The sequence below is a fragment of the Nomascus leucogenys genome, chromosome 19 (assembly GCF_006542625.1).
Source record: "Nomascus leucogenys isolate Asia chromosome 19, Asia_NLE_v1, whole genome shotgun sequence".
Taxonomy (NCBI): domain Eukaryota; kingdom Metazoa; phylum Chordata; class Mammalia; order Primates; family Hylobatidae; genus Nomascus; species Nomascus leucogenys.
In genome coordinates this window covers 32,872,315-32,899,154 of record NC_044399.1, presented here as the reverse complement: position 1 = coordinate 32,899,154, position 26,840 = coordinate 32,872,315, and the positions used below count along the sequence as shown (strand labels likewise).

The following is a 26,840-nucleotide window of genomic DNA, read 5'->3' as shown; positions in this document are numbered from 1 at the left end:
CAGGACAGTGCATCCCCCGTGGAGGAAATCCAAGCAGCTGGTGGGGTCTGGAACAGATGGCTGATGAGGTGGACAGTGAAGTCTCTGGAAGCCAAGGAATAGTTTCCTGTTCTATGAGTTTTCTCAGCCTCATTCTGTTCTTCAAAACCCCCAGGGGAGGACAAGCTGTTCCTCATATTTCAATTCTTTCGTGCCAGGGAAGTCCTTTCTGATGTCTGACTTGAGTCCCTCTAGTATTGTGGTGGGGTGGAAGGGTTCTTCCCTGGAGCTTGGAGACCTGCTGAGATGCTGTCTGACCCCCGCTGCTTTCCTCCCCTCCTATGGCCGTGGCCTCTGAAGCCAGCCCGGCAGGCTCCCAGAATCCGTGGGGCCTGTCAAAGGCGCATTGATGGAGCCTTCCCTGGGGCTGTCTCACCACCCTCTTTTCTGGGCACCAACTCTGTCCTTTGGCACAGCCCTCACTCAGCTGGTTGCTGAAAAGCTCCCCCAGGCGTAGTGGGCAGGGCCACATCCTGGCTAACATGAGGGCTGGGGCCACCCTGGGAGCTCTGGAAAGAACCTTTTTCCTATAAGCTTCCAGACAGGATGGGCGGGGAGTGAAGGGTCAGGCAGATGAGGGTTTGCACTCTGGTAGTGCCGGACATTGACCGCTAAGCTGTGTGACCTTGGGCAGGAGACTTTGCCTTTCTGTGGCTCCGTTTCCTGATCCGTAAATTGGAGCTGTTAATTGCGTGGCTATATGTATGGTGGGATCTAAATGAGATGGTTCATGTAAGGCCCTGGGCTCTGTGCCCGCCATTCACTGCGCACTGAAGACTTGGTAGTGGCTTATTATTACGAGTCTTAACACCTTTTGGCTGAGGCTTCTGCTTTGAGTTGGGGACTTCTGGTCAGGGTCTTTCTCCTGACTCCCTGTCCCCGTCTCCTGACTGGTTGCTGCCTCAGAGGGGCCCCAAGCCGAGGCCCTTTTGGCTCCTGGCCTGACTCCAATCCCTCTTCTTCCCCTCCTGCAGGTGCGCTACAAGGAGGAGTTTGAGAAGAACAAGGGCAAAGGCTTCAGCGTGGTGGCAGACACGCCCGAGCTCCAGAGAATCAAGAAGACCCAGGACCAGATCAGTAACGTGAGCTCCTGCCCCGCCCTGCAGCATCCCTGCTACCCTCTGTTTGGTCCCCTCCCTGCCAGCCTGGCAGACGTGAGCCTGGCAGATGTGAATGAGGCCAGTGCCTCCACTGCCCCTGCCCTCCATGGTGGGCCTGGGGAAGAGCTTGGGGATGCCTCTTCTCTCTGTACCCCCAGACCAGCCCGCATAGCATTTTCTTCTTGAAGGGACTGTATTCTGTGGGAGTGTGTGGGGGCCTATGTGCTAAATCAGCCCCCACTCTCTCTGACTGTTGTTCTTTTTTCTGGATATCGTGGGTATCAGTGCAGACTACACGTCTCATCTTAGCACAAAGGTCAAAACTGGGGGGCGGGAGCGCCTGGCCTCCCCTGGTCTGCGCCTGGGTGCTGACATTGCAGTCATTTCCGCCCTTCCTTGGCCTCCTCCCCCACATCAGCCTTCTCTTCCTTCCTGTGTAAAAACCCCAGCCAGCTTCGCCTGCCAGCCCTGCACCCCCTGGCTCACACCCCCCGCCTCCCTGATGGTCAGTGGCATCTGGCTGTGGCAGGGGTGGGCATGGAGAGTGGGCAGGGGATCAACTGTCCCCAGCATCATGTGCCCTCAATGGCACCTGTGGCCAGAGAACAGGCCTCAGTTTCCTGCTTGGCAGAGCCACAGGCAAGCAGCCTGTGTGGCTTTAGGCATCCGGGGGCAGGGCCCTGCGGTGAGCAGCAACCATGGGGGACCCGCACACAGAACTGCAGGGGCTGCCCAGCCAGCCTGGCCTAGGAGGTCCTGCCAGGGAGGGTTTAGGCAGGCAGCTGTCTTCGTGTCTGGAACAGGAAGGGATCAGTGAGTCGCCCGTTGTTGCTCTGGGCTGAGGAACTGGGGATAGAGATTGCGGGGGGGCCTGGCTTTCCGGTGGTCTCCTCAGCACCCACTCCCTGGGCTCCACATCCCTTCCCACCCTCCACCTGGCCACCTCAGCAGGGCACTCCTTTAAGAGCTTGGCTGGACCATGCATAGAGTGGGCTGCAGTGGTGGGTCAGGTGGATTTCAGACGCGCAGACAGCCCACAGACAGCAGAACCAGCCATGCCCGAAACTGTGGCTTTCAAACTCTGACTTCAGCCTACAGTAAAATATACATTGTACGTCTTGACCCATCTAGCAGGCATACATTTATGTAGAGGGAAAACAGAATGGAAGCTTTCATGAATGAGTACTTCCTACTTAGAGGGCGTTCAGATCTTTTTTTTTTTTTTTTTTTTTGGAGACAGAGTCTCACTCTGTTGCTCAGGCTGGAGTGCAGTGGTGCTCCGCCTCCAGGGTTCAAGTGATTCTCCTGCCTTAGCCTCCCAAGTGGAGTAGCTGGGATTACAGGTGCACACCACCACCCCCGGCTAATTTTTATATTTTTGGTAGAGACAGGGTTTCACCATGTTGGCCAGGCTGGTCTCGAACGCCTGACCTCAGGTGATGTGCCCGCCTTGGCCTCCCAAAGTGCTAAGATTACAGGTGTGAGCCACCGCACCCGGCCACATTCAGATCTTTTCTAAAGATGCTGGTTGCAGGCCCCTATACACCCTCACATAATACAGCCCCTTTGAGGACTGTATTCCCAACACTTTGGGAGACTGAGGTGGGAGGATTGCTTGAGCCCAGGAGTTTGAGACTAGCCTGGGCAACACAGCAAAACTCTGTTTCTACAAAAAAAAAAAAAAAAAATATATATATATATATATATATATACGTATACATATATATACGTATATACGTATATATGTATACATATATATACGTATATATGTATATATGTATACATATATATACGTATATACGTATATATATGTATATATACGTATATACGTATATATATACACACATATATATACGTATATATATATATATACACAAAAACTAGCCAGGCATGATAGCACACGCCTGTGGTCCTAGCTATTCTGGAGGCTGAAGTGGGAGGATCACCTGAGCCCAGAGGTTTGAGGTTATAGTGAGCGGTAATTGCACCACTGCATTCCAGCCTGGGAAACCGAGTGAGACCCTGTTTCCAAAAAAAAAAAAAAAAAAAGGTCCGGGCGCGGTGGCTCACGCCTGTAATCCCAGCACTCTGAGAGGCCGAGGTGGGCAGATCATGAGGTCAAGAGATCGAGACCATCCTGGCCAACATGGTGAAACCCCATCTCTACTAAAACTACAAAAATTAGCTGGGCATGGTGGCGCATGCCTGTAATCCCAGCTACTTGGGAGGCTGAGACAGAAGAATCGCTTGAACTCAGGAGGCGGAGGTTGCAGTGAGTTGAGATCGGGCCACTGCACTCCAGCAAGGCGACAGAGCGAGACTCCATCTCAAAAAAAAAAAACAAACCGAAACAAACAAAAAGATGCTTCTTTTTGCAGACTTACTGTGAATGGGTTTTGCAACTGGATTGTTGACCTGCAGTTTGAAATTGGTGGCCTGAGGAAATGGCATGCTTCCCTTTGGCTAGCAGGGGATGCCTGGGGCGGGCACTCTAATCCTCCTTCCCCTCCAACTTCCGGAGGCCTGTCACAGTTGACTCTTTATATGTCAGGGCCTGGCCTCACACCCTGGAGCTTCCCTTTGGCTCAGACCCTCCAAAGGGTAAGACCCTTAGGTCTGTGTCTCAGAGCTCTCCACTTGAAAGTGGGGGAGAGGGAAGATGGTCTTAGATTATGGGGAATACCTGGAATGGTTCACAGAACTGGAATGTTGGCTCTTCAGCCCCTGAGGCTTTTCGTGTAGAGGCCCTAGTCTTTCATCAGTGACACTGCTCCCAATCTGCAACCCCAGCTCCCTGGCTGTTCACTCACTGCTTCACCCTATGGGTTTTGGAGGAGGGGAGACAAGCCCAGTCATCCCTGCTTCCCTTTCTGGAAGGCTTCCAAAACACTCCACACTCAGCCTAAGCCACCTCCTCCTCTTCCTTCCCCCAGTTATTAGAGGTGTTAATATCCTAGTGACAAAACTCACCACCCTGGCCAAGCCATCGCACCTCAGGAGATAACCATCTTTTACCCTTCTTGCGCTGCAGTGAGCTGATGGTCCTCTGCAGGAGCTGGGGGAAGGGATCCACTCCGACCTGCTAGCTGCTTTTGCAGCTTTAGCAGAGACCTGTAGAGTGTGACTGCAAAGCCTGGAGACTCTTGGTTTTAATGAAAGCAATTACAGTCTGTCGGATATGGGCCTCCAGACAGCTGTAGCCCAGTCACCTGTAGGATTGACTGAAAATGCAGACGCACAGGCCTTCTCCCCTGGATGCCAGAATCAGCGTCTCTGGGAGTGGGGCCCAGGAATCAGCACGTTAAACACATTCCCTGGGTTTCTGTGGTGCTCTCTGAAATTTGAGAGCCACCACCTAAAAGTCTGAAAAAGCTTCACCAACCCCTAAGTCAGAGGGTGCCAGATCAGGCTGTACCTCAGAACCCCAGGGGAGCTTTATTTTTATTTTTATTTTTTTTTGAGACGGAGTCTCGGTCTGTCGCACAGGCTGGAATGCAGTGGTGCGATCTCGGCTCACTGCAAGCTCCGCCTCCCGGGTTCACGCCGTTCTCCTGCCTCAGCCTCCCAAGTAGCTGGGACTACAGGCGCCCGCCACCACGCCCGGCTAATTTTTTTTGTATTTTTAGTAGAGACGGGGTTTCACCGTGTTAGCCAGGATGGTCCTGATCTCCTGACCTCGTGATCCGTCTGCCTCGGCCTCCCAAAGTGCTGAGATTACAGGCGTGAGACACCGAGCCCAGCCTATTTTTATTTTTGAGACAGGGTTTTGCTCCATCATCCGGGCTGGAGTGCAGTGGTGTGTTCATGGCTCAGTGCAGCCTCAACCTTCTGGGCTCAAGCTATCCTCCCACCGCAGCCTCCGAGTAACTGGGACCACAGGTGTGCACCACCATGCCCAGCTAATTTTTCTTTTTTTTGCAGAGACACTATCTTGCTATGTTGCCCAGGCTGGTCTCAAACTCCTAGATTCAAGTTATCCTCCCACCTCAGCCTCCCAAAGTGCTGGGATTATAGGGGTGAGCCACCTCACCTGGCCTCCCAGGGGAGCTTTTTTTTTTTTTTGAGACGGAGTCTCGCTCTGTCGCCCAGGCTGGAGTGCAGTGGCGCAATCTCGGCTCACTGCAAGCTCCGCCTCCCGGGTTCACGCCATTCTCCTGCCTCAGCCTCTCCGAGTAGCTGGGACTACAGGCGCCTGCCACCACGCCCGGCTAATTTTTTTGTACTTTTAGTAGAGACGGGGTTTCACCGTGGTCTTGATCTCCTGACCTCGTGATCCGCCTGCCTCGCCCTCCCAAAGTGCTGGGATTACAAGCATGAGCCACCGCCCGGCCTTTTTTTTTTTTTTATTACAGACAGGGTCTCGCTGTGTTGTCTTAAACTCCTGGACTCAAGCAATCCGCCCACCTCGGCCTCCCAAAGTTCTGGGACTACAGGCATGAGCCACTGCGCCTGGCCCAGGGGAGCTTTAAACCACGCATAAAACCATTGCTAAGTTGTCCCAACCTCCTGAAGTGTTTTGGGAAACAGGGTGTTTAGAGCCACACCTTTTGTTTTGTATCCAAAATAGCATTCCTGTTCCTGTATGTAGCTTGTTGCTTTGCTTCCCAGATTAGTACCAAATGACTCCGTTATTTTATTTATTTATTTTTATTTTTATTTATTTATTTTTTTGAGACGGAGCCTTGCTCTGTCCCCCAGGCCGGAGTGCAGTGGCGTGATCTCGGCTCACTGCAACCTCTGCCTCCTGGGTTGAAAAGATTCTTCTGCCTCAGCCTCCTGAGTAGCTAGGACTACAGGCATATGCCACCATGCCTGGCTAATTTTTGTATTTTTAGTAGACAAAGGGTTTTGCCATACTGGCCCAGCTGGTCTCAAACTCCTGACCTCAGGTGATCCGCCTGCCTTAGCCTCCTGAAGTCCTGGCATTACAGGTGTGAGCCACTGTGCCCAGCTGACTCCAGTTATTTCTAAAGGTCAGGCCATCTTGTAAAAGGATGAGGATTTGCTTCCCTGGAGGGATACGCTGCAGACTAGGGCTTTTCACCAGCCAGAGCATTTTAAAAACAAGTGTCTGATCTCCTCTGGGGTGTCTGCTTTGGATAAGTGCAGTCTGTCTTCAGTCTTGCTAAGCGGCGAGACAGTGAGGTAGGAGGAGATGGTAAGGGCCCAGATCCTAGCTTCTGTCATTCTGGGGCCAGGCAGGGCTCTTTGAGCCTCAGTTTCCTCATTTGTAAAAATGGGACAGTAGGCCCTACTTTGACAGGTGGTTGCAAGGAAAATGCCAAGTGCTTGGCATGGGATAAATGATGTCACTATTATTATCATCATTATTATTTTTGAGACAAGGTTGCCCAGGCTGGAGTACAGTGGCACGATCATAGGTCACTGCAGCCTCGAACTCTTGGGCACAAGTGGTCGTCTCCTGTCAACCTCCTGAGTAGCTGGGACTACAGGCATATACCACCATGCCCAGCTAATTGTTATATTTTTTGTAGAGATAGGGTCTTGCTATGTTGCCCAGGCTGGAGTGTAGTCACATGATCATAGCTCACTGCAGCCTTGAACTCCTGGGTTTAAGTGAACCCTGGCCTAAGACTCCCAGGTTGCTGGGATTACAGGCACACGCCATCACACCCAGTTATGCTGTCAATGTTATTTATACTTTAAAGGCACACTTGTCTGCTTTCTACACTGTAGCCACAGAAGGGACATGAAGTGAAGTTTGGCAGAAAAGTTTGGCCATTGTCTAGTACTGAGAATGCGTGGAAGTGAGGAAAGGGGCTAGTATATTACACATCTATGGTGAGTAGTTGTGTCATCATTAAAGGCATCTAAAGAGTTGCCTTTTGATGGGTCCACGCTATGGGATAAAGGTTACATATTAGGAATCCTGGCCTTTTGTCATGAGCTCTAGCAGTGTTCAAGGATGGAAAATTTTAGTTGCTTTACTGGAGCCTCTTCTTTTATTTACTTACATATTGATTTTTCTGTATACAATTTTGTGTCCTTGAAACTTTTTTTATGTGTGAAATATGACACGTAGTAACATATACAATAAACACCTGTTTCACCAGGCAGGTATACCATACATTATACTACCGTATGCCTGTCAAGAGCCCAGTGTTCACAGTGTTAAAAATATAACTCCCATATTAGTTATATTTTAGAGCCCAGTGTTCACAGTGTTAAAAATATAACTCCCATATGATAAGTAAGTACTTATCATATCTTTATTTAATTATGAGGGAACCATCTAGAGATTAAAGCTGGGGAATATGAGAGGCAGAGGTAAATGCTAGTCTGTGAAAGAAAGTGCTGGGGCCGGGCAAGGTGGCTCATGTCTGTAACCCCAGCACTTTGGGAGGCCGAGGCGGGCAGATCACCCGAGGTCCGGAGTTCAAGACCAGCCTGGCCAACATGGTGAAACCCTGTCTCTACTGGAAATACAAAAATTAGCCAGGTGTGGTGGTGTACACCTGTAGTTCCAGCTACTTGGGAAGCTGAGGCAGGAGAATTGCTTGAATCTGGGAGGTGGAGGTTGCAGTGAGCTGAGACTACACCACTGCACTCCAGCCTGGGCAACAGAGGAAGACTCTGTCTCAAAAAAAAAAAAAAAAAGGAAAAGGAAAAAAGAGAGTACTGGATACATTTAGCTACAGAAATGGTTAAGGGCCTACCATTAGTTATACATTGGCTATTGTCCTACAGGAAAATAAAACCATAAACTTTGAAGATATCTTTGCTGCAGGCAGAAATGCTTTGCATCTCAGTTGGCCAGAAATAATGAGCATTTTATATTCTGTAATGAGCTTCAGTCTTTAGAGTCTGGGCCTAATCAATAGCAAATAGTCAAACAAAGTTTTGTCTCCAGAGTAAAATACTCTGAAGGCAGGTTTGTTGGACAGTCCTCTAGTTTAATTTTGAAAGCATGCATTTTTCATTGTAATTTTAATATGTAATTATGTATTCTTAAACATTATAGTTTTGCTTTTCCTGATTTTGAACACAGTAATTTTGTGTATCTTGCTTCTCTTACACACCATTGGGTTTAAAGATTCATCCATATGTTTGCGGGTAGTGGTGGTACATCCTTTTTCATTGCTATATAGTATTCCATTGTTTGTTTTTACCACATTTTATTGATTCTGTTGCTGGTGGACATTTGTACTGTTTCCAGTTACTATGGACATTTTTGTACATATCTCCTGAGGTCTATGTACATTGGAACTGCTACATCTTAGAATGTGTGCTCCTTGGCCGGGCGTGGTGGTTCACACCTGTAATCCCAGCACTTTGGGAGGCCGAAGTGGGTGGATCATGAGGTCAAGAGATCAAGACCATCCTGGCTAACACAGTGAAACCCCGTCTCAACTAAAAATACAAAAAATTAGCCGGGCGTGGTGGCGCACTCGGTGGCGCAATCCCAGCTGCTCTGGAGGCTGAGGCAGGAGAATCACTGAATCTGGGAGGCAGAGGTTGCAGTGAGTTGAGATCGCACCACTGCACTCCAGCCTGGGTGACAGAGTGAGACTCCATCTCAAAAAAAAAAAAAAAAAAAGAAAAAAAAAGTGTGCTCCTTCAACTTTACCAGATAATACGGAACTGTTTTCCAAGTGGCTGCACTGATTTACCCTCCCACCAGCAGAGATGAGTTTCATTTGCTCCATGTGCGCAGATATGTTCACTTTAGCATTTTGATCGTGTAGAGTGTGATAGCCGATGGTTTTAAATTGCATTTCTGTGATTACTAGTGAAGTTGAGTGCAGACTTTTGTTTGTTTTAAAAATAAAATATTGGGGCATGGTGGGCTCACGCCTATATCCTAACAGTTTGGGAGGCTGTGGTGGGAGGATTCCTTGAGGCCAGGAGTTTAAGACTTGCCTGGGCAACATAGCGAGATACCATCTCTACAAAGAAAGAAAGAAAATTAGCCATGCATGGCAGCATCCACCTGTAGTCCCAGCTACTCGAGCGGCTGAGGTGGTAAGATTGCTTGAGCCCAGGAGTTTGAGGCTGCAGTGAGCCATGATCATGCCACTGCACTCCAGCCCGGGTGACAGCATGAGACCCTGTCTCTAAAAAATAAATAAATAAAATAAAATATTGTGAGTCTCTAATGGGGAGCAGTATTGCCTGGTGGTTGAGAACTGAGGCTCTGATGTTAGAACTGGATTCTGACTTAACCCACTGTTTGCCCACATCTTGAGCCTTGGTTTCCCTATCTGTAAAATGGCAATATTCTCGCGCTGGCTGAGAAAGGAAATGAGGCCAGGCGCGGTGACTCAGGCCTATAATCCCAGCACTTTGGCAGGCTGAGGCAGGCGGATTATTTTGAGGCCAGGGGTTTGAGGCCAGCCTGACCAACATGGCAAACCCCCATGTCCACTAAAAATAGAAAACAATAGCTGGGCATGGTGGTGCACCCCTGTAGTCTCAGCTACTTGGGAGACAGAAGCAGGAGAATTGGTTGAACTTGGGAGGTGGAGGTTGCAGTGAGCTGAGATCGCACCACTGCACTCCATCCTGGGCGACAGAGCAAGGCTGTCTCAAAATAAATAAATAAATAAAGTAAAAAAGAAGAGGAAATGAGTAATGCATGTAAGGGCACCCAAAAAAAGACCCTAGCTGGTGAGCTGATGATTCCGCCCAGAGCCTGCTGTTCCCTCGTTCACTGTGATGTATAATCATGTGAGGAGCACCGTATGGAGAGTCAGACTTCTATTCTCCACCACAGTTGGGAGAGCAGGGGGATCAGAAAACAGAACATCAGCTAGCAGAGCTTTGTCATGGACCCTAACTTGTCATTCTGGAGTCCCAGCTAGTAGGGTCCTGGCTGAGTCGCGAGGGTCCTTAGGCCTGGACCCTTGAACCCACATGTACTTGGACCTCATGGGCACAGGTAGAGTGTGGCCTGTGTCCACAGAGGCCCAGGACAGCTCCCAGGCTGGGGCTGTGCTGACATGTCTGGGCCTAGGGCGCTCCTCACTCAGGGCTCTCAGAAGGCCAGAACTTTGCGGAGCTTGGAGCAGGGATGAGCCAGGCCCTTGGAAGCTGGGAAATGTTTCTTTGCCTTCTGAATGTACTAACATCCCCCTCATGTGCCTATTTGCTTAACAAACCAGTAGGTGGGTCAGGAAAGTAGTAACACAATTTTCTCATTTGCTGGCGAGGGGAGGGAGAGGAAGCTGAGGGTTTGGAAATTTTATGCAGGTGGGCCCAGGCTGGAAGGAGCTGAGCCTCACTTTTTCTCAGCCTATTTAGCCCCTCTGTGCCGCCCGTCCTGAGTTGCATGCCTGGTGTCCCTCTCTCTCGAGTTAGGGTGACTTTCTGATTATCATTCCTGTTGAGAGTGAAAAGGGGTGCATTGAAATTTATCCCTGAGCAGCAGACATGAACTGGGACGTGGGCGTGTGGTCACCCTGCTCCACACCTGTTCTCAGGAAAGGGCCTGTCTAGCTGTGATTTTGTCCTTGTGTCACCAGCCTTGGCTGTTACTGAGCAATGAAAACTCTGCCTCGGGAAGTCATTTAATTTCTGAGCCTCATGTTCCTCTTCTGTAAAATGGGAATGAAAGTGTGCATGTCCGACCCATTTTTTAGGGCGATGCTTGTCAGGGTATGAAGAGCTTGGTCGAGCTGTGTGAAGAGCTGTACAGCTGCAGAGGTTGTTAAAACATTGATAGCCACCCAGGAAGGGTGTCCTGGGTTCAGGCAGCTACTCCTCCAGCCGTCGGGTCAGCCGGCCGTAACTTCAGATACATTTATCCATGTGTAATGACTTTTTGAGAAGCAAGATCGGTTTCCCCAGCCCTTTATGGGAATACTCACATGTCCATACTTGCTTTCAGCTTAGAGTTTGTTCAGGTTCCTGGAGCTGGTCAGGGTTCCCAGGACCGCCTGGGAGCAGATGGTACCATGGTCTTATTTACAGACGAGGAAACTGAGACCCAGAGGGGAAAGTGACTCTCCCAAGGTCGTGTAAGTAAGCATATGGCTCCCCTAAGGATGAGGCATTGGTCTGGTGACAGTGCAGCCCATCATAAGGGACTGAGCCTGTGGGGTCCAGACCTGCTCTCCTCCCAGAGGAAAAGGCTCCCTGTCACCCCATCACTAATGCAGATAGTGTCACGTCCAGGGAAGATGTCACACATTCATCTGGGCCCCCAACATCAAGGACACCTGTCCCTGCAGGCCCCCTGATAGCACCTTCGGGGCCCAGGGCAGGCCCCTGTCCTCTCTGTGTCTGCACTTCCCTCCCTGGTCACAGGTTCTCAGGGTCAGGCTCTTCCTTAACAGAAAGGAAACAAGGGAAGCTGACCTTTCCCACCTCGGAACAAAAGTCGGAAGGGCAGGTGCCTTGTGAGCCTGGAGGCCTCAGGAGGGGTGTCCCCTTCCCTTGTGCTCTCCCTGCCACCAACACCAGTGGACAGGGGTCACTAAGAGAGTGGGGCTCGGGAGACTCACCTTCTGCGCTGGGTCTGTGAGAACGTCACCCGGAGTGCCCCTCCCAGTGGGTGTTGGGGTTGGATGGATTTTCAGCCTGGCCAGGGCTAGCTGCCTCCCCTCAGAAACAGGCTTAGCCTGTGTTGCCACGTGGGTGCGGGTCCTTGCTCCAGCCTGAAGGGAGGGGGCAGGAAAGGAGGGGCTGATCCTGACCCAAACCCCTAAGTGAACTGCCCTCTGCATCCAGATTGGACTCCCCCCAGACTCTGTCCAGGCCCTCGCCACTGCCCTCCCTGTGCCCCTAGCCCGGGCTGCAGGAACTGTTGGCTGTTCAGCCAGCAGGAGCAGCGACGATGCAGGTGTTTCCAGCTGTTAACATGTAAGCCCTGCCTGGCTGCATGCTTGCTCTTGCCTTTTGTGCACAGCCAGTGCCAAGGGGGAGAGGAGGCAGCAGAGACGGTGTGCGGAGGAGATGCCCAAAGGGGACTGCCCAGGCTGGGACGGCCCTGATGGGTCAAGGGCACTCCAGGAAACAGCAGGTTTTGCCTCTCCTCCTCTTCCCACCCCCCTACTCCCACCCCATTTTCTCAGATCAGGAAAAGGCAGGCCAGCATTCTAGGGAACAGGAAGTGAAGTGAGCTTCCACTTAGGTGCCTGCCAGGGCCTGGAGGAAATTCCTGCAGGCCTGAGCCTGTCCGGGAAGGACCAGTTTCTCTCCTTGTCCTGGTTTCCTGCTTTCTGAGTTTCCCCTGAGGGTGGGGGAGAGCTGTCACTCTCTTCACTCTATGTCCCACTTCCTCCCCCATCCTCATGGAGCATGCAAACCCTGAGCCCTCACACATTTCTGTGGTTGTACCCATCCCCACCAGTTTCCTCTCTGGAAAGTGAAGAGGAGGCTGGGCACGGTGGCTCACGGCTGTAATCCCAGCACTTTGGGAGGCTGAGGTGGGCAGATCACAAGGTCAAGAAGTTCAAGACCAGCCTGGCCAACATGGTAAAAGCCCATCTCTACTAAAAATACAAAAATTAGCTGGGCGTGGTGGTGGGTGCCTGTAATCCCAGCTACTCAGGAGGCTGAGGCAGGAGAATCACTTGAACCCGGGAGGCAGAGGGTGCAGTAAGCCGAGATTGTGCCACGGCACTCCAGCCTGGGCGACAGAGCGAGACTCCGTCTCAAAAAAAAAAAAAAAAAAGAAAAAAGAAAAGTGAAGAGGATAGAACCCACCAGGGGTCCTCAAGGTGTGGGACAGGCAGCATGTTCCTATAGGAAGAAAACTCTAGAACTCCTGGTTCTGGTTCTTTTTCATCTAATTCATTCATTCATTCATTCATTCATTCATTCATTCATTTTGAGATGGACTCACTCTGTTGCCCAGGCTGGAGTGCAGTGGCTCGATCTCGGCTCACTGCAATCTCTGTCTCCTGGGTTCAAGTGATTCTCATGACTTGGCCTTCCAAGTAGCTGGGATTACAGGTGCCCACCGTCACGCCTGACTAAGTTTTGTATTTTTAGTAGAGACACAGTTTCACTGTGTCGGCCAGGCTAGTCTTGAACTCCTGACCTCAAGCGATCCGCCAACCTCGGCCTCCCAAAGTGCTGGGATTAAAGGTGTGAGCCACCTCACCTGGCCATCTCATACTTTTAAAATTCATTCTTTGGTGAAAGTTTTACAATATACATTCTATATTTGTCAAGTGATAACTTCCATGTAACTTATAAAATACACATAATTCAGGAAGATTGTGCTAAAATACATTTAACCAATAGGAATATGCCATCAGAGTATTTTGGCAAACAATGGTCACTAAGTTTTTTCTATAAAGGGCCAGGTAGGAGGTATCTCAGGCTTTGTGGCCATATGGCCTCTGTGGCAGCAACTCAGTTCTGCAATTCTGCCATGAAAGCAGCCACAGATAAGAGGTAATTGAGTGGGTGTGGCTGTGTTCCAATAAAACTTTATTTCTGGAGGCTGAAATTTGAATTTCAGAGAAATTTCATGTGTCATGAAATATTATTTCTCTTTTAGTTCTTCTTCTCCCCCTTCCACCACCCCATGCCAAGAACGTGGAACCCTTTCTTAGTAGCCGGCTGTGGGCTGGATTTGGTCCATGGACCATAGATTCCCAGCTTCTGCTCTAGACCACCCGTTCTCAGACTTGAAGCCTGCTTCAGACTTACCTGGGGAGCGTTTTTCCAAAATGCATATTCCAGAACCCCAGCCCTGATTTTGTGGATTCTCTGGAAGGCCCCAGAACCTGCATTGTAACAAGGAGCCCAGTTGAGTCAGACACAGGTAGTCTGGAGACCACATTTTTTATTTTTTTAATGGAGTCTCACTCTGTTGCCCAGGATGCAGTGCAATGGCGTGATCTTGGCTTGCTGCAACCTCTGCCTCCAGGGTTCAAGCAATTCTTGTGCCTCAGCTTCCCAAGTAGCTGGGATCACAGGTGCCTGCCATCACGCCCAGCTAATTTTTGTATTTTCAGTAGAGACGACGTTTCACCATGTTGGCCAGGCTGGTCTCGAACTCCTGACCTCAGGTGATCCACCAGCCTCAGCCTCCCAAAGTGCTGGGATTACAGGCGTGAGCCGCCGCCCCCGGCCCGGAGACCACATGTTAAGAAGCAAAGCTCAGGGGTCTCCAGGATCCTGGTCTGTTCTCTTCAGCCAGTCCTGGGGCCTGGGGTGTGCAGTGCTGTGGGAGGCCTCGGCACCAGAATAACTGGCTCCTTCACTACCTTCCAGGAGCTTCCATCCACTGGGGGTGGGGGACACCACCCACCAACAGCACAGCCCAGTCCCAGGTGCCATGGAAGCCCTGGGTTCAGCCTGGAGCCAGGGCCAGCATCCTGAGGATGAGGTGCCGAGATGGACCTTGAAGGATGAGAGAAGCCTGGACCGCCCTTGAGTGGCGAGGGTGGGCTGCCTCCAGGTTGACCTTAATCCCTTCCCTCCCTACCACCATGTGTCTGGATGATCTTGGGCAGGTCCCTTAGCCTCTCTGGATATCGGGATATGACATCGACTACCTCAGAGGCTTGTGGGGAGGATTCGGCGAGCTGATATACATGAAGTGTATCAACTAGGGCTGCTGGCCGGTATCTCCTTCCCTTGTCTTACCCCACCACCCCCAGCCATGGGACAGGGTGCTGCTGAGGGAGTGGGCAGGGAGAGTCACTTCTGGCCTTGACTTAGGGATCTGAGAGCAGGGCATGGGCCCCGTGTCTGGGAGTGCCCTGGTGCCCTTCCTAGTGGGGTTGGGCGTGGTCAATCTGGCCAGCCTCCCATAAATAGGCTCACCTGGAGGTCTTTTTCCATTTGAGGCAATGAGATATGTATGTGAGGCTCTATGGCCTGTCTTTTTTTTTTTTTTTTATTTTGAGACAGTCACGGAGTCTCACTTTGTTGCCCAGGATGCAGTGCAATGGCGTGATCTGGGCTCACCGCAACCTCTGCCTCCCAGGTTCAAGCTATCCTTTTGCCTCAGCCTCCCGAGTAGCTGGGATTACAGGCGCCCACCACCACAACCAGCTAATTTTTGTAGTTTTAGTAGAGACTGGGTTTCACCAAGTTGGCCAGGCTGGTCTTGAACTCCTGACCTCAAGTGACCCACTCACTTTGGCCTCCCAAAGTTCTGGGATTAGAGGCGTGAGCCACCATGCTCGGCCTTACCACCCGCCTTTCTCGTGGTGTAGTTCTTGCTGCAGGTGCATGCAATACAGTCCTCAAAACCCACCTGATATACAGGTGCCTGGGAATAGGGATCTTGACTTTTCCCCTGTCTCATATGGGCCCCGGGGCCGGGTCTGGGCCGGCCTAGGTGGGGCTAGAGCAGCTGGATCCAGGCACATGAGGTGTGAACGTGTGGTCCTTAATGCTGCATGGAGCGGCTGGAGGAAGGAGAATGGGAGCAAGGGTGCCGCAGGGTCAGATTGCCGCAGGGCCAGGGTGTCACAGGGTCAGGGTAGGGCGAGGGTGCCGCAGGATCTGGTTGCCACAGGGTCAGGGTGCCGCAAGCACGGGTTGTCACCCGTGATTCTCCAGAGTCTGGCTCTTGGGCTGAGATCCAGGAGACCTTGGCAGGCCTGTCTTGGGGAGTCTGGCACAGCCCCAGAAGGCCATCTGGACGGTTTTCAGCCCTGAGAGGAGGAAAGGGCTTGTGTCTGGAGAAGGTGCCATGGGGGATGGGAGGTGGAGGAAGCCTGGGGCTAATCAGGATCTGTATCTAGCAGGGAACACCGAGGCCGGTGTTCTCCTCCCACCATGGGACTCAGCCTGAGGAAGACAAGGTGGATGAACAACTGTTTCTGACTCAGTTGGCTAAGAGGACTGAGCTGGGGCCGAGGCTCTGGACACAAATGGGCCAGTTGACCCTGAGGTTTCTTTCTTAGTGGGGGTGGGGCTTCCTCTGGCTGACCCTGCTTAGCTCTCTGATGGAGGTAGCAGGGGCTCTGGTTCCCCCAAACTGGCTAAGTCCTCCACCATAGCACCCAAGGGGTCTGGGCAGAGTGCAGCTTCCCTCCCCTCTCCAGCTTGGCTTGGTGGGCACCTGCCTCCCCTGCCCTCCTGACCTTGATGGCTAATGCAGCCAGCCCCAGGCAGGCACAGTCACAGCCCTCAAACAACATGAGGCCCAACTCAAGACTCCTGGGTGGTGGTGGTGAAGGTGGGGGACTCTGTAGCCAGTAGAGACTGTGGGGGCAAGAGACTGACTTGGCTTGGAGCCTCACGTGCCAGCCTAGTGGGGTGGTCCTGAGGGATATGACTTCTTGGGGCTTCTCTGCTCATTTCTGGAACCTGACCCGAGAAGGAGCCCATCTCCAAGACAATGTCCCGCCCTCAGGGAGGGTCTGGCAGTTTTTATCCCTGAAGGCTGGGGTTCTCAGCAGAGCATCCTAGGCTGTAGCGCCCGCGACATCTTGCACACAAGAGGCGGAATCGCCTGTTGATCAGGAGCAAGGCTCTGGAATCTGTGATCTTGGGCCACTCACCTCACTTATCAATCCCTTCGTTTCTTTCTTGCCTGTTACATGGGGTCTGCAATCTACCCCTCAGAGGCGCTGACGAGCTCACATGAGCCTGTGGCATAAAACACCTAGCACGGCCCTGGCGTAGTAAGAGCTCAGGAAACAGGCTGCTGCTGTTGTTACTGTGGACCCAGGTGGAAACAGCAGCCCCGCCCCTGCCGCAGGCATATAAAAGTGACCACTTGGCCGGTCACGGTGGCTCACGCCTATAATCCCTGCAGTTTGGGAGGCCGAGGCAGGTGGATCACCTGAGGTCAGGAGTTTGAGACCAGCCTAGTCAACATGATGAAACCCTGTCTCTACTAAAAATACAAAAAATTAGCTGGGCGTGGTGGCAGGCGCCTGTAATCCCAGCCGCTCGGGAGGCTGAGGCAGGAGAATCGCTTGAACCCTGGAGGTAGAGGTTGCGGTGAGCTGAGATCGCACCACTGCACTCCAGCCTGGGTGACAGAGCCAAACTCCATCTCAAGAAAAAAAAAAAAAGAAAAGGGACCACTCCCTTTGGTCTGATTCTTCAGTTCTCATGGTCCTTTTACATCGGTCGTTTCATTGCATTCTCCAACAGTGTCTGAGGGAGATACTGGTGTCCCATTTTGCAGAGGTGAAAACTGAGGCTTGGCAAGATTAGGTAGCTTGTCCAAGGACACACAGCTGGTGCTTCCAGAGTGAGACCTGGCTTTCTCTACCCAAAGCTCTTGAGGGGTCTCTCCCATCCTGGGATCTTGAGGGTCACAGGAAGGAACTGGGTGGTTTGCAGTGGGATCCTTCACCTAGTGCCTTCTGACCTTGCAGATAAAATACCATGAGGAGTTTGAGAAGAGCCGCATGGGCCCTAGCGGGGGCGAGGGCATGGAGCCAGAGCGCCGGGATTCCCAGGACAGCAGCAGCTACCGGCGGCCCCCGGAGCAGCAGCAGCCTCACCACATCCCGACCAGTGCCCCAGGTGAGTGTGGGGCCTGTTGGTGCAGACGACCTGAGGCGAGGCCAGTGGGGTGGGGAGGAAGCCAGGAGAAGACAGACAGACAGACAGATACACCTTCTGGAGCCTTGCTCTTAATCAACAGGCGATTCTGCCTCTCGTGTGCAAGAGGAGACAGAGGACCTGAGGCCGGGCCAGCTGGGGTGGGGAGGAAGCCGGCGAGAGACAGACACACACGCACACAGACACGCACGCACACACACATGCAGGCGTGGAAAGGACTGCTTGCCAAGCCCCCAAGTTCCATTCTCATCCAGGATGAGGACGTGAGCACCAGGGTCAGGCCTGTACTGGGCCAAGAGGACTGAAAGGAGAGGCCCCCAGGTCATGGGGCTCAGAGCCCCTGCTGTGGGATACACCACACAGGCAAAGGTGCACACGTGGACATCAGCCTTTGAGCCGTGGGGCTTGAGCCAGGTTGGGGGTGGGGTGGAAGTGCATGGTATGGACTTCTCGGGAGCTCTGGGAGGGGCTGGGTTTGGCAGGACAGTTTCCGAGCCCTGTCTCCTCCCATCTTCCAGTTTACCAGCAGCCCCAGCAGCAGCCGGTGGCCCAGTCCTATGGTGGCTACAAGGAGCCTGCAGCCCCAGTCTCCATACAGCGCAGCGCCCCAGGTGGTGGCGGGGTGAGTAACCCTGGCCGGAGGGGAGAGGCCAGAGGCAGGGGATCCTTCAGGAAGGCTTGGACACAGCTCATGGATTCTCCTGACCTTTGCACCCACCCTCTGTTGTGTGTGACGATAAGGATCTCAGCCTTGTGAGCAGAGAGGAAATTGGTTGGCGTAGTGGGCAGAGGCTGGCTGGGACTGGGGCCCTGCGTTCCAGCCCTGGCGTACCATGGGCAGGTCGCTCACCCTGCTTTGGGTGGGGTTTCCTTACCCCAGCTATCTGGGAACACACAAGGCACTTTTCTGCATGGGGCCTTCCAGCCCTGTTCGCTGCTCTCCTCGCTTCATGAGGATGGCCCCCACATCCTTCAGCTCTCAGGCTGCCCCTGCCTCTGAGGGGCCTCCCCAGCCATGTCGTGTAAAGCGCATCACCCTGATGCTTTGCATCACACGACCCCACTGGCTGCCTTCAGAGCACTTTTTCCAACTAAAAAGAGCTCTTTGTGTTGGTCACCTTCTCTGTGTCCCCTGCTGGGCTGGGGACCCTGGCAGTGTCTGTCTGGTTCACCTACTCTGAGCCAGGCCTAGAGCAAGTGAATAAGCCGAGCAGGAATGGGTTGAGATCAGGCTTCCTGAGCCCTCAGAGCTGAAGTCCCGGCTCTGTAAGTCCTGCCACTCACTCCACCCATGGGTGCCACTGAGCCATCCTTATCAAGCTCCTGGCAGGCTCAGTGCCTCCAGGCTGGGTGCCTGGGAATTCAGAGTAGCTCACGTGGGAGCAGAACAGATACTTAGAGAGATAAAATCGCCTGAGATAGTGGCTGGCTGGAGCCTGATGCTCTGGGCACACAAAGGGATGTTAGGACTGCCCAGGGCACTGTGGGCACAAGAGTTAGTCTGAAGGATAAGGTTCCAGGCAGCCCAGCCAGTCCCTCCCTCCTCAATGGGTCTGTCCTGGATGTGTAGGGTCCATCTCTGAATATAAAGCCACCTCTCTGCCTTCTGGGGGCTTACATTCCTGTCAGGGGGACAAACAAGAAAACAATAAGAAAATAGGTATATAACATAAGGTCAGCAGTGACACGCTGTGAAGAGAAAGACAGCAGGGTGAGGGATGGATAGAAAGCAGCTGGATTAAGACATTTGGCCAGGTGCGGTGGCTCACGCCTGTAATCCCAGCACTTTGGGAGGCCAAGGTGGGCAGATCACTTGAGGTCTGGAGTTCGAGATCAGCCTGGCCAACATGGTGAAACCCCCGTCTACCAAAAATACAAAAATTAGCCAGCTGTGGTGGCGTGTGCCTGTAATCTGTAATCCCAGCTACTCGGGAGGCTGAGGCAGTAGAATTGCTTGAACCCAAGAGGCAGAGGTTGCAGTGAGCCAAGATTGCACCATTGCACTCCAGCCTGGATGACAGAGCAAGACTCTATCTCCAAAGAAAAAAGACATTTGGCCGGTTGCGATGGCTCACACCTGTAATCCCAGCACTTTGGGAGGCCAAAGTGGGCAGATCACCTGAGGTCAGGAGTTCGAAACCAGCCTGGCCAACATGGTGAAACCCTGTCTCTACTAAAAATATAAATTAGCTGGGCATGGTGGTACATGTTCATAATCCCAGCTACTTGGGAGGTGAGGCAGGATAATTGCTTGAACCTGGGAGGTGGAGGTTGCAGTGAGCCGAGATCACGCCATTTGCATTCTAGCCTGGGCAGCAAGAGTGAAACTCTGGCTAGAAAAAGAAAAAAAAAAAGACATGACATTTGAGCAAAGTCCTCAATAAAGGAAGGAGTGAGCCGTGCAACGAGGACAGCAAGTGCAAAGGCTCTGAGGCAGGAATATTCTAGGAAAGTTCAGGGAGCAGCAGGAAGCCCAAATTGACTAGAGTGGGAGAGGGTAGGAGGTCCGATTATGCAGGGACTTCTGGGCCCCAGGAAGGCCTCTGTGACCTGTGATCTGTGCAGAGCGACATAGGGTTTTGGAAGACCACCTTGGCAGCTGTGTTGAGAAGAGGCAGTGGTTTGAGGGTAGAAGCAGGGAGACCGTCAGGAGGCTGTTGCAGGATACAGGCATGGATGGGAGCGGCTCAGCCCAAGATAGAGGCAGAAGTGGTGATGAGAGAGACTGAGGTTACTTCATGTGAGGTGTGACCTCTTATCCCATAGACCTGTTGGTTTCAAACTGTCCTGTGGAGCCTCAGAGACAAGTCAAGGGCAGTGAAGGTCAGGGGAGGTAGAATGTTGTCTATAGCTATAGGCTTTATTTTTCTTTTTTTTTTCCTCTTTCTTTTTTTAAACTCCATCCTGGTAGTAGGTGACGCTGTAGGTTTTTGTGTGCCTTGCTGAACCTAGATCTAGGGCTTAAGCGGCAGATTTTGGCTGAGGCTTGGAAGGTGGAACCTGATAGGCACGTCTTCCGTCCTCTGAAGATTTTTCTCCCAAGGAAAGGTCTTTGTCCTGAACTTGGACAGGACTCATGATGGCTTCTAAAAGAAACTGCTGGTGCTTATAATCATACAAATAATAGCACACAGGGCACGTTTTTTCGGGGTTTTTTTTTTGTTTTTGTTTTTTTTTTTGAGACAGGGTCTTGCTCTGCTACCCAGGCTGGAGTGCAGCAGTGGTGCAATCACAGCTAGCTCACTGCAGCCTTAACCTCCTGGGTTGAAGCGATCCTCCCACCTCAGCCTCCTGAGTAGCTGAGACTACAGGCATGTACCACTAAGCCTAACTAATTTTTTATTTTTTGTTGAGATGGGCTGACGCTAGCACTTTGGGAGGCCGAGGCGGGCGGATCACTTGAGACCAGGGGTTTGAGACCATCCTAGCCAACATGGTGAAACCCTGTCTCTACAAAAAAGTACAAAAATTAGCCGGGCATGGTGGTACATGCCTGTAGTTCCAGCTACTTGGGAGGCTGAGGCAGGAGAATCACTTGAACCCGGGAGGCGGATGTTGCAGTGAGCCAAGATCACACCATTGCACTCCAGCTTGGGTGACAAAGCAAGACTCCATCTCAAAAAAAAAAAGGGCGGGGGGGGTTCTTACTATGTTTCCCAGGCTGATTTCAAACTTCTGGGCTCAAGCAGTTCTCCTGCCTTGGCCTCCCACAGTGCTGGGATTACAGGCGTGAGCCACTGCACCTGGCCTGCGTGTCGTATTTTTAGACATTACTCTGTCATCATGGCTGGTGGACCTTACTGCAGTCCTGTTCAGGGAGATGGGGCAGAACTGATGTGACCCAGTCCGTGCTCTGCCTCTGGCCCTTAGTAGCTGCCAAAGGTTGTAAAAGATCGATTGCTCTCAGAAAGCAAGACACAGAGGTAAGAATCTTTGTAGCAGGGCCTGGTGCTCCATTTCTGAGTTCACTGCTCCCCCAGGCTCTGTTCCAGGGTCCTGGAGAGTTAGAAAAAAATGCTCAGACCCAGGTGAGTCGGCATCCAGGGCCCTAGGCTGACCACACTTCCCCCACAGAAGCGGTACCGCGCGGTGTATGACTACAGCGCCGCCGACGAGGACGAGGTCTCCTTCCAGGACGGGGACACCATCGTCAACGTGCAGCAGATCGACGACGGCTGGATGTACGGGACGGTGGAGCGCACCGGCGACACGGGGATGCTGCCGGCCAACTACGTGGAGGCCATCTGAACCCACAGCGCCCCCATCTGTCTTCAGCACATTCCACGGCATCGCATCCGTCCTGGGCGTGACCTGTCCATTCTTCAGTGTCTCTGTTTTTTAAAACCTGCGACAGCTTGTGATTCCTACCCCTCTTCCAGCTTCTTTTGCCAACTGAAGCCTTCTTCTGCCACTTCTGCGGGCTCCCTCCTCTGGCAGGCTTCCCCCTTGATCGACTTCTTGGTTTTCTCTCTGGATGGAACGGGCATGGGCCTCTCTGGGGGAGGGCGAGGCCCGTGGGGCAGGGCTGGAATGGGAGACCTGTTGGCCTGTGGGCCTCACCTGCCCCTCTGTTCTCTGCTCTCACGTCCTCCTGCCCAGCTCCTCACATACCCACACATTCCAGGGCTGGGGTGAGCCTGAGACTGCCAGGACCCCAGGTCAGGGGCTCCCTACATTCCCCAGAGTGGGATCCACTTCTTGGTTCCTGGGATGGCGACGGGGGCTCTGCCGTTGTGTAGGGACCAGTGGGATGGGCTCTACTTCTCTTTCTCAAAGAGGGGGCTCTGCCCACGTGGGGTCTCTCTCCCTACCTCCCTCCTCAGGGGCAACAACAGGAGAATGGGGTTCCTGCTGTGGGGCGAATTCATCCCCTCCCCGCGCGTTCCTTCGCACACTGTGATTTTGCCCTCCTGCCCATGCAGACCTGCAGCGGGCAAAGAGCTCCCCAGGAAGCACAGCTTGGGTCAGGTTCTTGCCTTTCTTAATTTTAGGGACGGCTACCGGAAGGAGGGGAACAAGGAGTTCTCTTCCCCAGCCCCTTTCCCCACACCCACCCCCAGTCTTCAGGGGCCCTTGCTTGCCTCCTAGGCTGGAAGCCATGGTCCCGAAGTATAGGGCAAGGGTGCCTCAGGACCTTTTGCTCTTCAGCCTCCCTCAGCTCCCAGGATCTGGGTTAGGTGGCCACTCCTCCCTGCTCCTCGTGGGAAGATGTCTCAGAGCCTTCCATGGCCTCCCCTCCCCAGCCCAATGCCAAGTGGACTTGGAGCTGCACAAAGTCAGCAGGGACCACTAAATCTCCAAGACCTGGTATGCGGAGGCGGGAGCATGTATGTCTGCAGGTGTCTGACACGCAAGTGTGTGAGTGTGAGTGTGAGAGATGGGGCAGGGGATGTGTCTGTAGGTGTCTCTGGGCCTATGTGTGGGTGGGGTTATGTGAGGGTACGAAGAGCTGTCTTCCCCTGAGAGTTTCCTCAGAACCCACAGTGAGAGGGGAGGGCTCCTGGGGTAGAGAAGTTCCTTAGGTTTTCTTTGGAATGAAGTTCCTCCTTCCCCCCATCTCTGAGTGGAGGAAGCCCACCAATCTGCCCTTTGCAGTGTGCAGGGTGGAAGGTAAGAGGGTGGTGTGGAGTTGGTGGGGGCTGCCACAGGGTCTGCAGCCTGCTGGGGCTAAGGAGTGGAAGAAGGCTGTGTCACTCCAGGCATGTTTTTCCCCATGGCTGTCTGGGGCTGCAGAATAGGGTGGCAGAAGTGTTACCCTGTGGGTGTCTCCCTCTGGGGCTCTTCCCCTAGACCTCCCCCTTACTTACATAAAGCTCCCTTGAAGCAAGAAAGAGGGTCCCAGGGCTGCAAAACTGGAAGCACAGCCTCCGGGATGGGGAGGGAAAGATGGTGCTATATCCAGTTCCTGCTCTCTGCTCGTGGGTGGCTGTGACAAACCTGGCCTCACTTGATTCATCTCTGGTTTTCTTGCCACCCTCTGGGAGTCCCCATCCCATTTTCATCCTGAGCCCAACCAGGCCCTGCCATTGGCCTCTTGTCCCTTTGCACACTTGTACCCACAGGTGAGGGGCAGGACCTGAAGGTGTTGGCCTGTTCAACAATCAGTCATCATGGGTGTTTTTGTCAACTGCTTGTTAATTGATTTGGGGATGTTTGCCCCAAATGAGAGGTCGAGGAAAAGACTGTGGGTGGGGAGGCCCTGCCTGACCCATCCCTTTTCCTTTCTGGCCCCAGCCTAGGTGGAGGCAAGTGGAATATCTTATATTGGGCGATTTGGGGGCTCGGGGAGGCAGAGAATCTCTTTGGGAGTCTTGGGTGGCGCTGGTGCATTCTGTTTCCTCTTGATTTCAAAGCACAATGTGGATTTGGGGACCAAAGGTCAGGGACACATCCCCTTAGAGGACCTGAGTTTGGGAGAGGTGAGTGGAAGGGAGGAGCAGCAAGAAGCAGCCTGTTGTCACTCAGCTTAATTCTCCTTCCCAGATAAGGCAAGCCAGTCATGGAATCTTGCTGCAGGCCCTCCCTCTACTCTTCCTGTCCTAAAAATAGGGGCCGTTTTCTTACACACCCCCAGAGAGAGGAGGGACTGTCACACTGGTGCTGAGTGACCGGGGGCTGCTGGGCTTCTGTTCCTTACCAAAACCATCCATCCCTGGAAGAGCACGGAGCCCTGAGGGGCTGGGCTGGGCTGGGCTGAGCCCCTGGTCTTCTCTACAGTTCACAGAGGTCTTTCAGCTCATTTAATCCCAGGAAAGAGGCATCAAAGCTAGAATGTGAATATTTTTGTGGACCAATACTAAGAATAACAAGAAGCCCAGTGGTGAGCAAACTGCGTTCTCCCAGCACTGCCTCCTGTTTTCTCCCTCTCATGTCCCTCCAGGGAAAATGACTTTATTGCTTAATTTCTGCCTTTTCCCCCCTCACACATGCACTTTTGGGCCTTTTTTTATAGCTGGAAAAAACAAAATACCACCCTACAAACCTGTATTTAAAAAGAAACAGAAATGACCATGTGAAATTTGCCTCTGTCCAAACATTTCATCCGTGTGTGTGTGTATGTGTGTGAGTGTGTGAAGCCGCCCATTCATCTTTTTATATGGGGTTGTTGTCTCATTTTGGTCTGTTTTGGTCCCCTCCCTCGTGGGCTTGTGCTCGGGATCAAACCTTTCTGGCCTGTTAGGATTCTGAACATTTGACTTGAACCACAAGTGAATCTTTCTCCTGGTGACTCAAATAAAAGTATAATTTTTACCTGCGGACTTGGTTTCCTCTCTGGCTCTGAGGTGCTGTTGTGTGTGGGTGTGTGTCTCTAGCTGTAAGGTGCTGCTGTGTGTGTGTGTGCATGTGTCTAGCTGTAAGGTGCTGCTGTGTGTGTGTGTGTGCATGTGTCTAGCTGTAAGGTGCTGCTGTGTGTGTGTGTGTCTAGCTGTAAGGTGCCACTGTGTGTGTGTGTGTGTGTGTGTGTGTGTGTGTGTGTGTGTGTACTGTCTGCTTGAGGGCACTGGCCTGTGGCCCTCCTGGGAGCTCTGCTGCCCCTTGGGGAGAGAATGACTTGTCTGGACGCCAAGGGGTAGTTTGCTGCTGTTTGACAGGTCCTTGGTCCCTACTTCCTCCTTGCTGAGAACTCCCCACCAGCCTACTTCTGGCTTTCCACCCGCTCATTCCTCTCTGCCCAACTTGGTGATGCTCCCGGAAGTTTCCCTGAGCTCCGTCTCATATTACTGTGACACTTCCTCAGTGACGTATCTGTCTCCCCACTAGCCAGAGCCCTTGGGGCAGGTGATGAGTCTAATTCATCTCTAAATCCCTGGTACCTGCCCAGGAGCGGGTGCAGAGCTGTTGAATTAATGAATGAGCTTGGCTGGGGAGCAGTTCTAGCACTCTGCTGCTGCCAGGCAGAGAGCAGGAGCTCCACGCGTTTGAGGAACGAGATGACAGGGCGTTCCGCAGTGGGACAGGACCTGGATAAAGCTGTAAGGTGGCCTGGCAACCCCAAGCACTATTCACAGTGCCTTCTGAATGTAATCTTCAATACACATCCCCTTTCTTCCTTCTTCCTCACAACCCTGTGAGAGAAGTAACTACTTATAGAGGGGCTCACTGAAACCCAGACAGGCAAAGCAGATTGGTGGCAGTCACAGCTAGTGGCAGAGTGGGGCCTGAGACCCCCATGTGGTGCTCACAGTCTAGTGCTGTGCCACCTGGCCATGGCAGGCTGTGTGCCTGTGTCCTTGGCAGCTCTTAGATGCGTGTCTCCTGGGCTCCATGTTTTGCTCCAGGTGCCCAGGGTCTGTGACTGGCCAGAAGGCCAGGCGGCCTCCCCTCTTGCTCAGTGGGCTTGGGAAGAGGACAGTGGTAGAGAGGGGAATCTGGCCCTGCTCAGCGCTGCCAATCAGCCTCAGGTCCAGCTGCTTGAGGGGCATTTCTCTCTTGCGGCTCAGAACTAAAGCATTCTCCAGCCTCAGAATCACAGCAGGGTGGAGAAGAGGAGGGCTCTCCTGAGCTGGGCATTTGTAATCTGGAGAATGACATGGCCAGAGTCAGCCGAGCTGTGGCTGCAGGAGAACCCCTTTCTGCCACGGGGGGCTGCATGCATGCTAGAGCCCAGGTGTGCAAACTGACGCTGGGTGCCAGGCAGGGCAGGGTTTCTACCAGTCTTGGCAGTTTGACCTTATTTTCAAGCCAACAGGACCAGATGGTTAAGACCCACTTTCACCAAGACCTTGGCTTCCAGAAGAGTTGGCTGATTGCTTCTGAGGAATCTCCCAAAAGCCAGTTCACTGCGGTTGGTCCTACCCGCTTTCTCCTGCACAGGTGTGTCCTGGAACCCTGGCTGCACCCACAGACACAGCCACTCTCGGGCCCATGTGGACGGAACCTTTGAGTGCCGGAATGCCTCGTCTCCATGGAGACCAAACTCAAGGGCCTGACTGGCCCAGTCTACCTAGACCACGAGCCCTGTTGTGCCCCTCAGCCAGGCCAACCCAAATTCTTTTAAATAAAAGGCACAAGCCACACACACACACACAAAATGTGGGGAGCATCTGAGGCGGCCCTGGGTGGTATAATTAGAGACAGCACTGACACCTGCTCCCCTCCAGCGGCGCAGGCAGCCCCATACTTTCCCAATAGAAGGGAATTAGTTGGCAAAGCTTGCCTCATGTCGGCCTGCCCCACTCCCCAGGAGGCTTCATTCACCTTCAGATCTATTTGAGGGAACAGTGCTTTGGGGGGCATTGCTGCAAAGTC

General features: G+C 52.7%; 1 protein-coding gene across 2 annotated transcripts in view; it reads left to right on the top strand.

Moving 5' to 3' along the window:
* LASP1 (LIM and SH3 protein 1) overlaps nucleotides 1-24,850 on the top strand; it is a 52,485-nt gene extending 27,635 nt beyond the window's left edge. For both annotated transcript variants that reach the window (XM_030799485.1, XM_030799486.1), the window contains 4 exons: nucleotides 1,014-1,121; nucleotides 17,402-17,552; nucleotides 18,110-18,213; nucleotides 21,666-24,850. In XM_030799485.1, the coding sequence (XP_030655345.1) occupies nucleotides 1,014-1,121; nucleotides 17,402-17,552; nucleotides 18,110-18,213; nucleotides 21,666-21,839 (537 nt within the window). In that variant the 3' untranslated portion in view covers nucleotides 21,840-24,850. The remainder of the gene's footprint in view (nucleotides 1-1,013; nucleotides 1,122-17,401; nucleotides 17,553-18,109; nucleotides 18,214-21,665) is intronic.
* Nucleotides 24,851-26,840: the final 1,990 nt, after the last annotated feature.